The 15254-nt window shown below is 36.2% G+C and overlaps 1 protein-coding gene across 1 annotated transcript; it reads left to right on the forward strand.

Moving 5' to 3' along the window:
• The first annotated feature begins 2641 nt into the window (after positions 1–2641).
• LOC126614562 (uncharacterized protein At1g08160) lies at positions 2642–3642 on the forward strand. The gene has a single exon (XM_050282215.1). The coding sequence runs from the start codon at positions 2739–2741 to the stop codon at positions 3333–3335; it is 597 nt and encodes a 198-aa protein (XP_050138172.1). The 5' UTR covers positions 2642–2738; the 3' UTR covers positions 3336–3642.
• Positions 3643–15254: the final 11612 nt, after the last annotated feature.

A 15254-nucleotide genomic window follows, 5' to 3' on the forward strand; every position in this document is an offset into this window, starting at 1 on the left:
AACCAGTGCGCACGTAGCCGCCACCACCAATGACCTAAACCAGTCCAAAACTATATATGGACTGCACTAGCATGGTGGGGGTGGCCTAGAATTCTAGGGCACTTGGGGGCCAAAACTGAAGTATTTCATACTATATGTCTCTTAATATGTTGCTGTGGTCGTGAAAGAGAATGAGAGAAGAGGGTCTCCATTTATACGCAGAGAGAGAGGGGGGTGAGAGAGAGAAGGCAATGCAAAAAAGTTAGGACTGTTGGTTGTTGAAGAATGTAGGGTTCATAAGGATCTTCCAAGCATATCCGGCTACCACCGAAGTTGGTGTCATCACTTTTATAGTCCTTTCCTTTTCATTCTTTTTCTCCTTTTGCCTCCCTTTAGCAGCCCTTGCCATTTATAATTAGGGTTTTTATTGTTGGAATTTAGGATTATTTTATTATTTGAATCTGGGTTTAGCCCGTTAGTATTAGTGTTTAGTTTTCTTTCTTATTAGGGTTAGGTTAGTTCTCTATATATATATAATGCTTTGTAGCTCGTAGAATGACAAGTTAGTCAAGATGTAGCCTCTTTGGTTTATGTAGCCTTCTTGGCAATTCAATTTAATAAAATTTTATATTCAGTTGGTTCGTTTATTCGTTGCGTACTCTAATATTCAACTTTTATTAGAGTAAGATTCTCTGCTCTCCAAATCGCTTTCTCTCATTCCTCACTTTTCTCTTTTTATTTCTATCGCACTTGTCATGCGCTTCTCCCATAGTGTGAGTGACGTGGATGTCCATTATAATGACGCGTGGCAGTATTATGAAGGGTGCATGCCACCTTTAGTTGCAAGCAAGTGGTTATAGGTGTGAGTAGATACCAATTTGTCTCCATTAAGTCTGTGAGCACAAATAAATTAGGGGAAATAGGATTTGAGTAAAGGTTTCGTCCACGTTCCGTTCTGATATGCTTAAGAGCAACTCCAGCCTTCGTTTTTGGACGGGGGACGGGCTGCAGGAAGGGGTCCGAGGGCCTGTTGATTCTTCTCCAGCCATGGAGGGCCCAAGTGAGAGTGGGAGCCCGAACACAAGGGCGGTGGATAGTTGACAGGCCTGCAGCCCGAGGGCCAAGGTATTTTTTTATTGTTTTTTGTGTCAGCTCGAGGCCCTACAGCCCCATTTCCCTGTTTTTATTTTATTTTATATTATTTAAACAAACAAAAAAAACTACTATTTTATTACCTATTGCCAGGGGGGCTCCAAGGGTGGAGATGCAAAAGGTAATTACTGTTCATTAATGGTAGTTACTATTCATTAAAGGTAGTTACTGTTCAATAGGGTGGATTCAATAGTAGATTGCCAGGGGGATGGCTCCAAGGGTGGAGTTGCTCTAATGCCTATGTGAGGATCTCGGGGTGCCATTAAAGAAAAGCAATAAAGTGTTCGAACTCATGTGAACGTCACCAAATTAAGTTTTGGGTGGGTAAGAATGATCGCGCACAAAGTTTATTGCTTTGCAATGGGCGAGAAAATTGCTTACCAGAAGAAAACTTAATGCGCCTTAAATCGGTTGATTAGAATTCAAACGTTTAGAATATGTAAAGCATATTCGTTAGCTTTTAATAAAAAAAAAAGTATACATGTAAGGAATTAATTACGTTGCTTGGTATGGAATTCATACAACTATGGTATTTGGTAAGTGTCACAGCACAAATAGGCCGAATTTTTGTTTTGTGATGGTTGTATCCGGTATGAACCCATCGTTTTCTTTGTCTCTCGATGAGCTCTTTTTCATTCGAACGGTTGAGCCATTCATCTGGCGAGCTATGAAGGATAGTCTGGCGGCATCCCTATCTTTCTTTCAAATAATTAATTTTTTCACTTCAAGTATATGCCTGGAAGCTTTATAGAACAAGGAATTTCATGGGTAGCTACAGCCGAATAAGATAGATCATCTTCCTCTAATTGTTAAACTTGAGCTCTAAGTCTGGGATCTTGTATTATTATTATTATTATTTTCTTTTTTGGCGGAGATGGGAAGAACTAATAAAATATTAAAAACAAAAAGAGCAGCTTCCAAGAGTGGGTTTAGTATATCTTGGAGGCAAAGCAAGAGTGGGTTTAGTACATCTATGTAATTAAATATCGATTTTAACAAATTAGTGACATGAAGCCAACATTGAAGTGGCACTTCCTTTCGTTGTCCCATATATATATGGTAGTAATATCTTTTCTTTGATGATCTTCTTGTTGTCCAGGGTACGTGTAGCAGCTTGTCACCTTGTATAGTGTCAATTGATTGACTACTCACATCCTACAACTATCGCTCAAGATAATCTCACATTAGGGAAAAGCCACCTTTTCAGAATCAAGTTCTCTAATTCTCTTGGTCACCAGGTGATCGATGAGCGATAATGAAGAAAATATTACCAAGAATGATGCTTCTCAATCACATATATAATACTTTTCATTAATCTTAGGACATCCAGAGCTGAAGAAAAGAACAAACTGTTAACCCAGTCCTTGAGCAAGATGTCTTGAGTTACATGCACGAAATAAAAAGAGAAAAAGTGTAAAGGTAACAGAGAAAAAGGCGGGTTAAAGAATGTGGCAGAGACCCCAAGACTTCTCTTATATAGTTCACTTGAACTAGAATAGGTGCACTTTGTAGCTCTTAACCCACCAAGCAGAATTCAAAGAGTGAAACAAATTTTAGCTTCTCAAACACCACCAAAATTTAGTCCAAAAAAATCCTAATTCCTCACAATGCCTACTTCTGCATCACAGCCCTCACAAGCACCCAAATCAAAGTCAAATCTAATTAGAATCATTGCCATAGTCTTGCTAGCTTTGATTGTCCTCTTGGGTCTTGTGGTGCTCATCACCTGGCTCGTTGTGAAGCCAAAACGCCTTGTTTACACCATCGAAAATGGTTCGATCCAAAACTTCAACCTAACGAATGACCACCTCTCAGCCAATTTTGATTTTGTTATAAGATCCTATAATCCCAACAAAAGAGTCTCCATATACTATGACTCTATTGGAGCTACTGTGAATTACAATGACCAGACTCTGGCATTTTCCGGGGTTGATCCCTTCTATCAGCGCCATCGAAATGTGACGCGCTTTGATGTCAAGTTCACAGCTCGCTCCGCTGCACTTTCCAGCCCCGTCTCTAAGGATCTAATGCTTGAGAAAAGATCAGGGAAGATTCAGTTTGACGTTTGGCTCAAGGCAAGGATTAGATTTAAGGTTGGAGCTTGGAAGTCACGCCACCGCACTCTAAGGGTTTCATGCTCCCCGGTGTTGGAGTTCTCAAGGCCTAAGAGTTTGAGGAGGACTTACTGTTATACTGAACTTTGATCAAGCCTGAGGCATGCATGCAATTTCACTGACTGAATTTTTCTCCATTGTTTGGGACTTGATTTTTATTCAATTTGTTGCCATGGTATTTTAGTCACTGTTTTCTTCATGTATTTCTGAACTATATATGTGTGTGGCCGTTGTTGTGTATTGCTTTGTGTTGAAGTTGTCAGTTTTCTTTTAAGATATTTTGTTTGTGATATTTATTCAATTTATTTATTGTAAATTTGTAACCAATCCACACGGATTGACCAGACTGCTTCAGGGTGATGATAATTTGCCATTGAGTTCTTTATCTTTTTCTGAATTGTGGACTTTGGTTCGAGATAGCAAACAAGTGTGGGCTTAGGCCATACTAGTATAGTGTTGACCTCTTTCTTTTCAATATTTTTGGAAGGATTATCTTGTATCAATTGCAAGTGACGTCTTGTTGCCACTGGATGCTAATCCGCCTAATGTTAACTTTCTTTGTGTCATCTTGTGATGACCGATTGAAGCAAGTTCATCAACCACCAAATTGGCTTCTCCATAAATATGTCGTACTTGATTAATTTGCAACTAATTTTACAAGATCTTGGTATCATAAATGAATGTTGACGCTAGAGCATCTTCAATCCTACTCTATTTTTTAGGTAATGTTTTAGTTAAAAACACCATTAACATAGGAACACCCGCAACATCCTCTCTAGTTTAGGGTTTTAATTAATTTGAGATTTTACTAAGCAAATGCAAAATCCTTATTAATGCTATGAGTCATTAGGAGCCAATTTCTCTCTCCTCAAATTTAGGAGCTTCTAACTAAGAGTGATTTTTAGACGGATCGGATCGGGAAACGTTTTCAATGTTGGAGCAAAACTTCGGAATTTGATTGAATTAAGCTCTTTTGCTTGTCACTAATAAATGTCCATCCATGTTCGTTGACAATACCAACATCAACAACCAACAGTTCTAAGAATCAAATTCATGAAACCTTATTCTCCATTTCTACCACTACATAAGCCATAAGTCATTCCCATAACCCATGTTTCTTTATTGGGATCTATATCCACAACACATAGCAATTGACGTCTACGTGTACCTTTTAAGTGGCAACCATCTAAACCTATCAATAGTCTACACCAATACTTAAAGCTCTCTCTGCATGCCCCAAAAACACTCTTTGGAATTTGTGGTCATCCAATTTCAACTACACAATGCTTCCAAGATTAGTCTTCCTTACTTTCTCAACAAAATCCTATAGCTTTGTATATTGCTCTTCATGTTTACTTTCGTGTTATAAAATAATTAGTTGCATTATTTTTTTCTCTTTTAATGTATTTAGTTTGAAGAATATTTTTAAAAGTGTAATATTATTAAAGGAATTCAATTCTTAAACCGGCAACCACTCCAGCAAAGTTGGTTTCCTAGATTTCACATATCGTCCAATCTAAATCAAGCACAAAAATCAATCAGTCAAAAAATGTTTAGATTTTACGTATAGTCCAATCTAATCGAGCACAAAATTCAAACAATAAAAAATTAGTTGGATAAAAATGAAATCGTTTATATATATTTCATTTTATCATAATTAGCCAAGTCGTATGTTTCAACTAATGATTGTGAACTTACACTAATACTTTTTCAGAAAGTTGTTATTGAAACTTTATCTATTAATAGTAAGGGTTAAACTCTGTTTACTACTCTAAAATTTCATGGTTTTTAACATTTAGTACATGAAGTTTTTTTCGTCCCAGAGTCATACCTAAAGTCTTAATTTTTGGACAGTCTCATACATCCGTTAAGTTTTCTGTTAGAACTTCTGTTAACTGATGATGTGGTGTCCATGTGGACAATTATTGGGTGCCACGTGTCAATATAGGCCCACTTTAATATTAAAAAAAATAATTAAATAATTAAAAAAAACAAAAAAACAAAAAACACAAACCGCCGTCTCCTCCCTCATCCACACACACCCAGAACCCCTTCGTCTTCCATCGCCCTCCACCCCTCCATCCCCTCCATCCCCTTCTCGACCTCGTGCTCGTATGGGATCGGGCTTTTTTGGTCGTCTGTGGCTAGTGGAGGCTCCTGCAGATGCTTAACAAGCACCGGAACTGCTCCACAGTCCACCACAATGTCCACAAGCTCCTCTGCATACAAATTACCAAAAAAAAACCCTAAGCCCCAAACAATCTCACAAGATTTCTCTCAGATTAAAGATGAACAAACAGTTAACTCCAAGAACACCGGCCAAAATAAAAGACAACAACGAGTACGCTACCTACTTTGGCGGTGAGAGCGAGGCCATGGGTGGTCGGATTGCGCGGATGAGAATATGGACTCCAGAATCCGGACTTGCTCGCAAACCCGCCGACAAGATCTAGGCAATCGTCTTGCGGTTCGACGACGGCTGGGACTTTCCGGTCCGTTTCGGCCTCAATCATTTCATCTCTGAAGTCTTCTTCGAGCTTCTGCTTCAACCCTCTTCTAGTACTGACGATTCACGCCTGAGAGCGTTCCATGGAGGACGGGAGAAATGGTAAATTTAGAGAGGGTGGGGGAAGACAAAGGGAAGGGCGTTGGCGAAGTTGAAGACTTTCGTGTTGGTGCGCTTAGCCATGGCAGCGTAAGAGGTCAAGGCGAAGGCTACGGCGCCGATGTACTTGACGGCGATGTGGGTTAGGGTTTCGAGGGGTCGGATTTTTTATTGGAGGTGCTGGGCTTTGGCTATGGCGAATTGGAACTCTGGTGGGGTCGGGTTTTGGATTGGAGGTGTTGGGCTTTGTTCGAGTTTTGCATCGTGATTTGGATTTTTGGGACATGGTGATGGTGGGGTTGGTGGATTGGAAGAAGAATTGATGTTGCAGAGGAGGAATGGAAAGGTGGTTTTGAATTTTGAAATTTTGAGTTTTTTTTTTTTAATTTTTAATTTCCACGTGGACCTTTAATAATATGTGGCGCCCAGTCATTGTCCACATGGGCGCTGCATCATAGTTAACGGAAGACTTAACAACTTGACTAACAGATGTATGAGACTGTCCCAAAATTTACACTTTAGGTATGACTCTAGGACAAAAAAAACTTGATGTACTAAATGTTGAAAATCACAAAACATGAGGGTAGTAAACAGTCTTTTGCCCTAATAGTAATAACAACTCTAATAGTTTTAGTTAGATAGGATTGCATCGACCTTGTGATTCCATTCTTATTTGATTGAGCAAAATGGCACGAAATCTACTAATAAGTTAAACAACCAATGTGGAGCAAATATATCCGTGCATGATATATAATATATAAACAATAAATATATTATATGGGAATATAGGCATGCTTCATCCGCTACATTCTTCACCTCTGAAGCTAGAGAGGATGGTAATACTAGAGAGATCATCTATTTAAATTGTATATTTTAAATTATATGTTATGGTTGTTGATGAATGAATTATTACTTAAATGTTGATTAATGTGCTTATATTTTATTGACGACACATCACATGATTTCCAAATATGGTATAAAAGTTGGTTTATCTAGCATTAATTGAGAAGAAAAATATGAATAATGCTAAGAAGACCATCTATTTAATCATATTTTGTAAATCATGTGATGTAGTTGTTGATAATTGAATTATTACGTATTGGTTAACATGCTTGTTTCTTATTACTAATACTTTGCATAATACTTTACAAGATTGGAAAATGTGATTTAAAAAATTAGTCTACCTAATATTACTGAAAATATATTTACAATTATGCATTGGGGTCCAACCCTTCTATTCTTTTTTTGAAAAAAAAGGTTGGTGTGGACGCCAAACTTGTGGCTAAGGGAAGGTTGAAATGCCACTGTGAGTCTTCTCAGTCTCCGAAAGGGGTGGATAACCAAACCTTCTGTTGGCATGTACTCTTTGCATCCAACCCTTAACAACACCGCAAATAGGGTAAACTGCCGATTTAATCCCTAAATTATTACTTGAGTAAAAATTAGGTCCCTAATTTTATTTTATTTTTTTAAGAAAAATCAGTCCTTAAACTAGTAAAATCTGCCAATTGCGTCCCTAATATTTTTTTTTCAAAGCTATTCCATCCAATTTAAGTCATGTGACACACTTTAGAGGGTAAATAGGTAATTTACTGTAGCTTAAGGACATATTTTTTCAAAAATATAATGTATGAAGTTAACATTGGAGAGTAAATTAGACGTTAGATTAGCAAATTATATGCAACATTAAGGGTTTATAGGCAAAACAATGATGGCGTTAGTCTCTAAAATGTGTCATGTGACTTAAGTTCACGAAAAATTAGATAAATCTCTATTAATTAATAAAACACTCATTATCAACCAAAACCCTATGAAATTACCAATTTAACCCTCTAATTAAAAAAGAACATGAATAAGAAATATGGGATAGAAATGTAATTTCACACAACCAAATTTTTCTGTTTTTTTTTTTTCAAAGCATCACCTACATGTAATCCTAACATCTCTAATTAAAAAAATAAATAAATAAAACCTTCTCACTCCCACATTCTCTATCACTCTCTTCCTCTCTCCTTCTATTTCAAAAACAAAATATAAAAAAAAAATTCTCACACACTTTGTGTGTGCCCATATGCTAGTAGCTTTTAATATAATATTTGGGATGAAATTAGCAGTTTTAATGAATTAAGAAACTTATTTTACCCAAAAAAAAATTTAGAGATCCAATTTTTGCTAAAATTATAATTTAAGAACTAAATCGGTAAATACATATTGATGTGGTAGTTGTGTTCTCAAAGCAAAGCTATCAGCCTTTCTGTTCTAGACCCCTCCACTACATTCCTGTAAGCTGGGGCTATTTCTGCTTGGTCTTGTACTACAAAAAAAATATGCCATTAAGATCAAGGACCCGAAGGACGACAATGTGAAAAAGGAGGGGCAGAGCTATATACATCAACAAGAAAAGGATTTGAAAGACGGGTAACCTAACACATTTTATGTATCTCTCTGTCGACGTCTCATTGTCTTGTCCACATGCAGACGTTGATTTGGTAACCATTTTCTTTACAATTAGTCTTTTTTTGTGTGCACATTTTCTGGATTGTTGGTAAGAGAGATACTTCCCCTCGTAAAAAAGAAGGTGGCAAGGAGAGATGCATGAAGCAAAATTGAGTACATAAATCTATTTATACTTGCTTCTGTAGTGAGAAAATTATCTTTGTCAACCACCAATGGTAAAATGATTAATATGTTGTCATTTGGTACAACGGTATTGTGATATTCTCTTTCATTTGTAAGTGAGAGTTCTTACGTTTGATTCTCACTCAAAGCAAATTTGAACGTCATTATTGTAAGCCCATTGTGAGGCTTAACATACTTCTCTACATCCTTAATGTAGATAATATCGTTTGTATAAGAATAAAATGACTAATATGTTCTGAGTCCATCTCCACACATGTACCTTATGTACGTTGTTGATGCATTTTTATCTTTAAAAAAAACACGTTTTAAATAATGAATCTTCTTATCAACTAACTCTTGATATGATGATATTTCTTTGCAATGTTTTCATGACCAAATTAGGTTAAAATTATGGTCATTACTCTTCCGGCCTTCAAGCCACGAGGTTAGATTAGATTTGGTTCTAATCTTTTGACTAGGTGCTACCATTGAGTACTACGGCGTAGTGTTATTCCTCTTCACTTGTAAATGAGAGGACTTAAGTTCCATTATCACCAAAGGCGAACTTGAACCACATAATTGCTAGCACATCGTGAGGCTTAGCCTACCCCTCCTCCTTAGTGTAGATAATATTGTTTGTTCAAAAAAAAAAAAAAACTACTAAGTGCTTGAGTCCTTGATTAAACGCTCTCAATCATTTGAACTATGCCTTAACCCAAAAAAAAAAAAAAAAATCATAAGCATTTTATAGATGATAGTGAGCTAGAGCGGCAGAAGAACGTGAATGTTCACGTATTCTGGGATCCATGCATGCAAAGAGGTAAGTAGATGTGCCAATGCCATTACGAAAAAAACAAGATGCATGCAGCAAAAGCTGTGGGGTTTGGCCTCAAAGCTAAATTAGTCGGGGCCACGTATCAAGCAATTACAGACAGAGCTGCATGTGGATTTCATAATGTGTACTTAAAAACAATAAATTATGAGACCATGTTAACTAGTGCTTTTTTAATTTCACTTCTAAAACTCAAAATATTAGCAAAGAAAAATGAAATATTCAGTTTAATATCAAGGAATGTGGACTTGGACCTGAGTTGAGTTGGGTTATGTCATCACCCTCAATGTTAATATAATAATAAATATCATTTTGGCAAACTCATTTTCTTTAACACTATCCATTTGTTTTCGTCACTATTTTAAAAATTCCCGCTTAGCATCACCTAGGGGTTAGATGGCTGGTCACCGTCATAATTCATCTTAGGCGTTTGAAAATTAAGAAAGGTCACCTAGACTTACTTAGGCGGCCACCTAGCCTGTTTAGGCGCCTGCCTAGACCCACCCAATTACCCACTTAGGTATCGGCTCGTACTTAGACATAAAATAGATCATTTTCATTTTGTATTTTATTATTTTGATAAATTGTAAGAGACATTAAATACTTAAATGAACACTCATTATATTTTGGTTCTCTATGTTTTCAATATGTTATGTTACTTTATAATGAACATGTCATTCTAAATTTCAATTTATGTGTCCCAATACAATATGTATAAACATGTACTTATTTATACGATAATAATAAATTTACTTAAATCCGTCTAAGCTCCCACCTACCTAGACGATAGGCTCCAATCCGTTGCCTAACTAGTGCCTAACATCTCTTCTAGAGCCTTAGTTTTCGTTTAATAATCTTTTATTTATTCAATCTAACATCTAATAAGAAGAAAAGTACAACGGAACAAAAGGGAGTTTGAGAATTATTTTCCTACAAATGGTTTCCGCGCACTCATATCTATATTGGTTCCTTAATTATATTTTGATATGTTCTATTCAATTGCAAGAAATAAATAAAAATGTATACTAACAAATTGACTAAACAAATACCAGCCAACGGACCTAATCCAGCAATAATTAAGATTGCTCGGAGTTGGATAATTATCAAAGGAGAAATTAGGTTTTCATCCCTCTTTTTTCAACTCCATTGATTGAAACTTTATTCCTTTTTAATTTTTAATCAAGGTCCTTGGTTTTAATAAACATCATTAATTATTTCAATAATAAAATATTTTACGTATCAAGATAATTAAATTTTATTTATAAATTATTCATTTAGCGTTAGAAACGTTACATTTGATATATTTATATTTATGGTTAAATTTTGTATCATATATTTTTATTTTTATTTTGTACCCATTTTAATTTGCAACCTTTTTTTTATATTGTGCCAATTTTCTATTCAGTTTTAGTTTGTACCCATATATTAATTTCTTTTTGTGTCCATATTTTTCAAACTTTTATTTGTACTCATATTTTTTGACCTTTTATTTGTACCCATAATTTATTAATAATTTACCCATTTGTCTTAAAATAATGTACCACTTTGTTATATGTAAAATGTACCCATTTTGTTTCTTTTTTGTAAGTACCATCTCTTTTTTGTGTAAAATGTACCCATCGTTTTTTTTATATGAAATGTACCCATTATATAAAACGTATCACCTTTATTTTGTATAAAATGTACCAACTTTTTGTATGTAAAATGTATCGTAAAAATTACCAATTTTTTGTATGTAAAATGTCATTAATACAAGTATTGACAAATCATTGGTTTTATTTAAGTATATTTTTTTATAAATATTTTCAACAAATTATGGATTTTATTTAAAATCTCATTAATATAAATTAGTGTCCCACATCGCCCAGGTAGTGAATCCTCTAAGCCTTATATGTATATTCTCATCTCTACCTAGCACGAGACGTTTTGGAAGCTCACTGCCTTCGAATTCCATAGGAACTCCAAAGTTAAGCGAGTTCACACGAGAGCAATCTCAAGATGGGTGACCCACTGGGAAGTTCTCGTGTGAGTTCCTAGAAATAAAACCGGCGAGTTCGCACGAGAGCAATCTCAAGATGGGTGACCAATTGGGAAGTTCTCGTGTGAGTTCCTAGAAATAAAACCGTGAGGGTGTGGTTGGGGCCCAAAGTTGACAATATCGTGCTACGGTGGAGTCGAATCCAAGATGTGATAATAAATAACTACAAATATCAAATTTTAATTTAAAAATTATAATAACCTACATAGAAATGCATTATTGCATTAATTTCAGGGATTTCAATAAAAAATCGAAAACCAACAAGGTTTCAATAAAAAAATGTTGCTAAATAGGGACCGCATCCAAAGTTACCCTTATCAAATGTTGATCAAATGTAGCCCATTTTGGGCACAATGTTATTACTCAAGGTCATCAACGGTTAGTTGGGGCATCGAACTAACTAAAATAGTGTTAACAATATAATAAGACAATAAGCACCATTCATTTTTAGGCCTAATTGGATAAATGGTCCCCGTGGTCATAAGGTATTCGGATGATAGCCCCTGTGGTAAAAAAATTCGGATTTAAACCCCTGTGGTCTAAGTCTGTTAGGATTTATGCCCTTTTGTTAAATAATGTTGACGTGGCTGTCACATATATGTCACGTGGCTGCCAAATGTCTGCCACGTGGCAAAAATAATAATTTTTAATTTTTTTTAAAAACCTGAATTTTTATAAAATAAAAAAATAAAAAAAAACCCAGAAGATCCCCCCGCCCTCCGCCTGTTCCCCCCCCCCGGCCGGACTTCTTATTCTTCTTCTTCCCGCCGAAGACCAGCTTCCCCCCGCTGGAGCCCTCTCCCCGCGCGACCCTCCTCCCTCTCCTTCTTCCTTCTTCTTCTTCTTCCCGCTGGTCTCCCCGCGCGACTCCTCCCTCTCCCTCTTCCTTCTTCTTCTTCTTCTTCTTCTTCTTCCCGCCGGAGACCAGCTCCCCCCCTCGCCGGAGCCCTCTCCCCGCGCGACCCTCCTCCCTCTCCCTTTTCCTTCTTCTTCTTCTTCTTCTTCTTCTTGCAGATCTGGGTTTTTTTTTTTGTGTAAAACATCAGGTTTAAAAAAAAAAATTATTATTTTTGCCACGTGGCAGACATTTGGCAGCCACGTGGCATATATGTGGCAGCCACGTCAGCATTATTTACAGAAGGACATAAATCCTAACAGATTTAGACCACAGGGGTTTAAATCCGAATTTTTTTACCACAAGGGCTATCATCCGAATACCTTATGACCACGGGGACCATTTATCCGATTAGGCCTTCATTTTTATAAACCGAAGCCACGATTTATTACACAAGTGTACTGTCACCGACATGGTTGGCAACACTGAAGTCGAGAGACATATTTTTATGGATTTTTTAGTTTGAAATTTTCTTTTGGTCGGAATAATTTGATGGATTACCAACTTGTTAACAGGCTAAAAGATTTATTAATTATTCCAATTTACTTTTGTTAAACTAATTCAGAAAGATTGACCAAAAAAACACAAAAAAAAAACTTAATCCCGGAAGTTTAAGTACATGGCCGATTCCATTGATATACTTTGCCTTCCTTATGGAAGAATGCACATATCTTATCTTTTACGGAAAACGTATTTTTATTTTGGGTAAATCTCAGTTTACTATCCTCAAATTTCGTGGTTTTTAACATTTGGTATATGAAGTTTTTTTCGTCTCAAAGTCTTACTTAAAGTGCTAATTTTGGGACAGTCTTATACATCCGCTAGTCTGGTAGTTAAGTCTCATGTTAACTGATGACGTGACGCCCATATGGATAATGATTGAGCACCATGTGTCATTAAGGGGTCCGCATGGAAATTAAAAATTAAAAAAAAATTGGAGACAATATATATATATATATATATTGGTCATCTTCCCCGCCCTTCCCTTCCTCCCTTATCCCTCCATTCTTTCCTCTGCACCAACCCACCATACTAATGGATGTATGAGACTATCCCAAAATTAACACTTTAGGTATGACTCTGGGACGAAAAAAACTTCATGTACCAAATGTTGAAAACCACGAAACTTGAGGGTAGTAAACTGAGATTTACCTTTTTATTTTTAAATACATAATAATAAATGTTCACTTCTTAATATTTATTTGAAGATCATCCTTACAAAAAATTATTCGAATAAGAGATCGTTTAAGCATTCAAATGTATCAAATAAGTGGATGGTTCATTATGAATATATTACTTGGTACTCATATCGTTGATTTGTTTCACATATTTGGTGACTAAATGATCTCTGATTTGAATGATTTTTTTATTCAAATGAAGATTAAGAAATTGAACGTTTTGATTATGAAATTTATATTGTTAATGTATGTTATTAGAAAGAAGTGGGATATGTGCATTGTCAAATCCCGGCCCGAACCCCCACTACATCTCGGGCTCGACTCCACCATAGCATGATATTGTCCGCTTTAGGCCCCGACCACGCCCTCACGGTTTTGTTTCTGGGAACTCACGCGAGCAAAACTTCCAGTGAGTCACCCATCCTGGGATTGCTCTTGCACAAAGTCGCTTAACTTCGGAGTTCTGATGGAACCTGAAGCCAGTGAGTTCCCAAACGGTCTCATTCTAGGTAGAGATGGGAATATACATATAAGGTTTACATGATCCACTCTCCTGGACGATGTAGGATGTTACAATCCACCATCCTTAGGGGCTTGACGCCCTCGTCGGCACACTTCCAGCCAGGGATTGACTCTGATACCAAATTGTCACATCCATGGTTGGAAGTGTGCCGACGAGGGCGTCGGGCCCCTGAGGGGGGTGGATTGTAACATCCCACATCACCCAGGGGAGTAATCCTGTAAATCTTATATGTATATTCTCATCTCTATCTAGCATGAGGCCTTTTGGGAACTTATTGGCTTCGGGTTCCATCAGAACTCTGAAGTTAAGCGAATTCGCACGAGAGCAATCCCATGATGTGTGACCCATTGGGAAGTTCTACTCGTGTGAGTTCCCAGAAACAAAACCGTGAGGGCGTGGTTGGGGCCCAAAACGGACAAAATCATGCTACGGTGGAAATGGGAATATACATATAAAGTTTACATGATCCACTCTCCTAGACGATATGAGATGTTACATGCCTTCTCCCAAAGGGGGAACGCAATTATTATCCTTTGAAAAACGTACCATTTATTAATACAAGAAGGATAATACTTGCATTCCCCTTTGGCCATTGAATGATGAGCTCATTCCCCCACTTACAAATAACGTATCTTCACCGTATAATTTTTATAATGAAATCGTTCAATTTCTTAATCTTCATTTGAAAGATTGTCTCTACAAAAAATCATTCAAAACGGAGACTGTTTAGTCATCCAAATGTATTAAATAAATCAAGGATTTAGGTACCAAGTAACATATTAATGATGAGCCGTTCATTTATTTTTGAAGGATTTGTTGTAAAAATGATCTTCAAATGAACATTAAAAAATTGAATGATTTTGATTATGAAATTTCTACAGTAAAAATACGTTATTGCAAGTGAGGGAATGAGCTCATATCCCAATAGAGAATGCAAGTATTATTCATACTAGAAAACCATTCTTTAACAATCATTTTTATAGCCTGTATGGAAATGTTTCTTTAGAGAGCACTTTTGTTTAGAAGTACATTCAATTGGAGCGCTTCTATTAGAAGCACTATTAAACTTTTAATTAAAATGTCAGTATTTTTAAAAAAATCGCTTGAATTGTTTCTTAGAAAAAAAAAAGAGTACGTAACTGATACTTTTATCAATTTTAAATACATAAGCACTTTTAAATAAACTTTCAAACACCTTCAATTGCTTTAGAACAAAGAAGACTCAATCTGTTGAATTACCCAAAAAAAAAAAAAACTTAATCTAACTATGTAATGAGCAAACTTTATTAATTTGAAATTAATGAGCAAACTTTATTAAT

Source organism: Malus sylvestris, chromosome 3, assembly GCF_916048215.2.
Source record: "Malus sylvestris chromosome 3, drMalSylv7.2, whole genome shotgun sequence".
Classification (NCBI taxonomy): Eukaryota; Viridiplantae; Streptophyta; class Magnoliopsida; order Rosales; family Rosaceae; genus Malus; species Malus sylvestris.

Bases quoted from the DNA above. Each gene is read 5' to 3' on its own strand.
- LOC126614562 (XM_050282215.1), top strand. From the start codon at position 2,739: ATGCCTACTTCTGCATCACAGCCCTCACAAGCACCCAAATCAAAGTCA.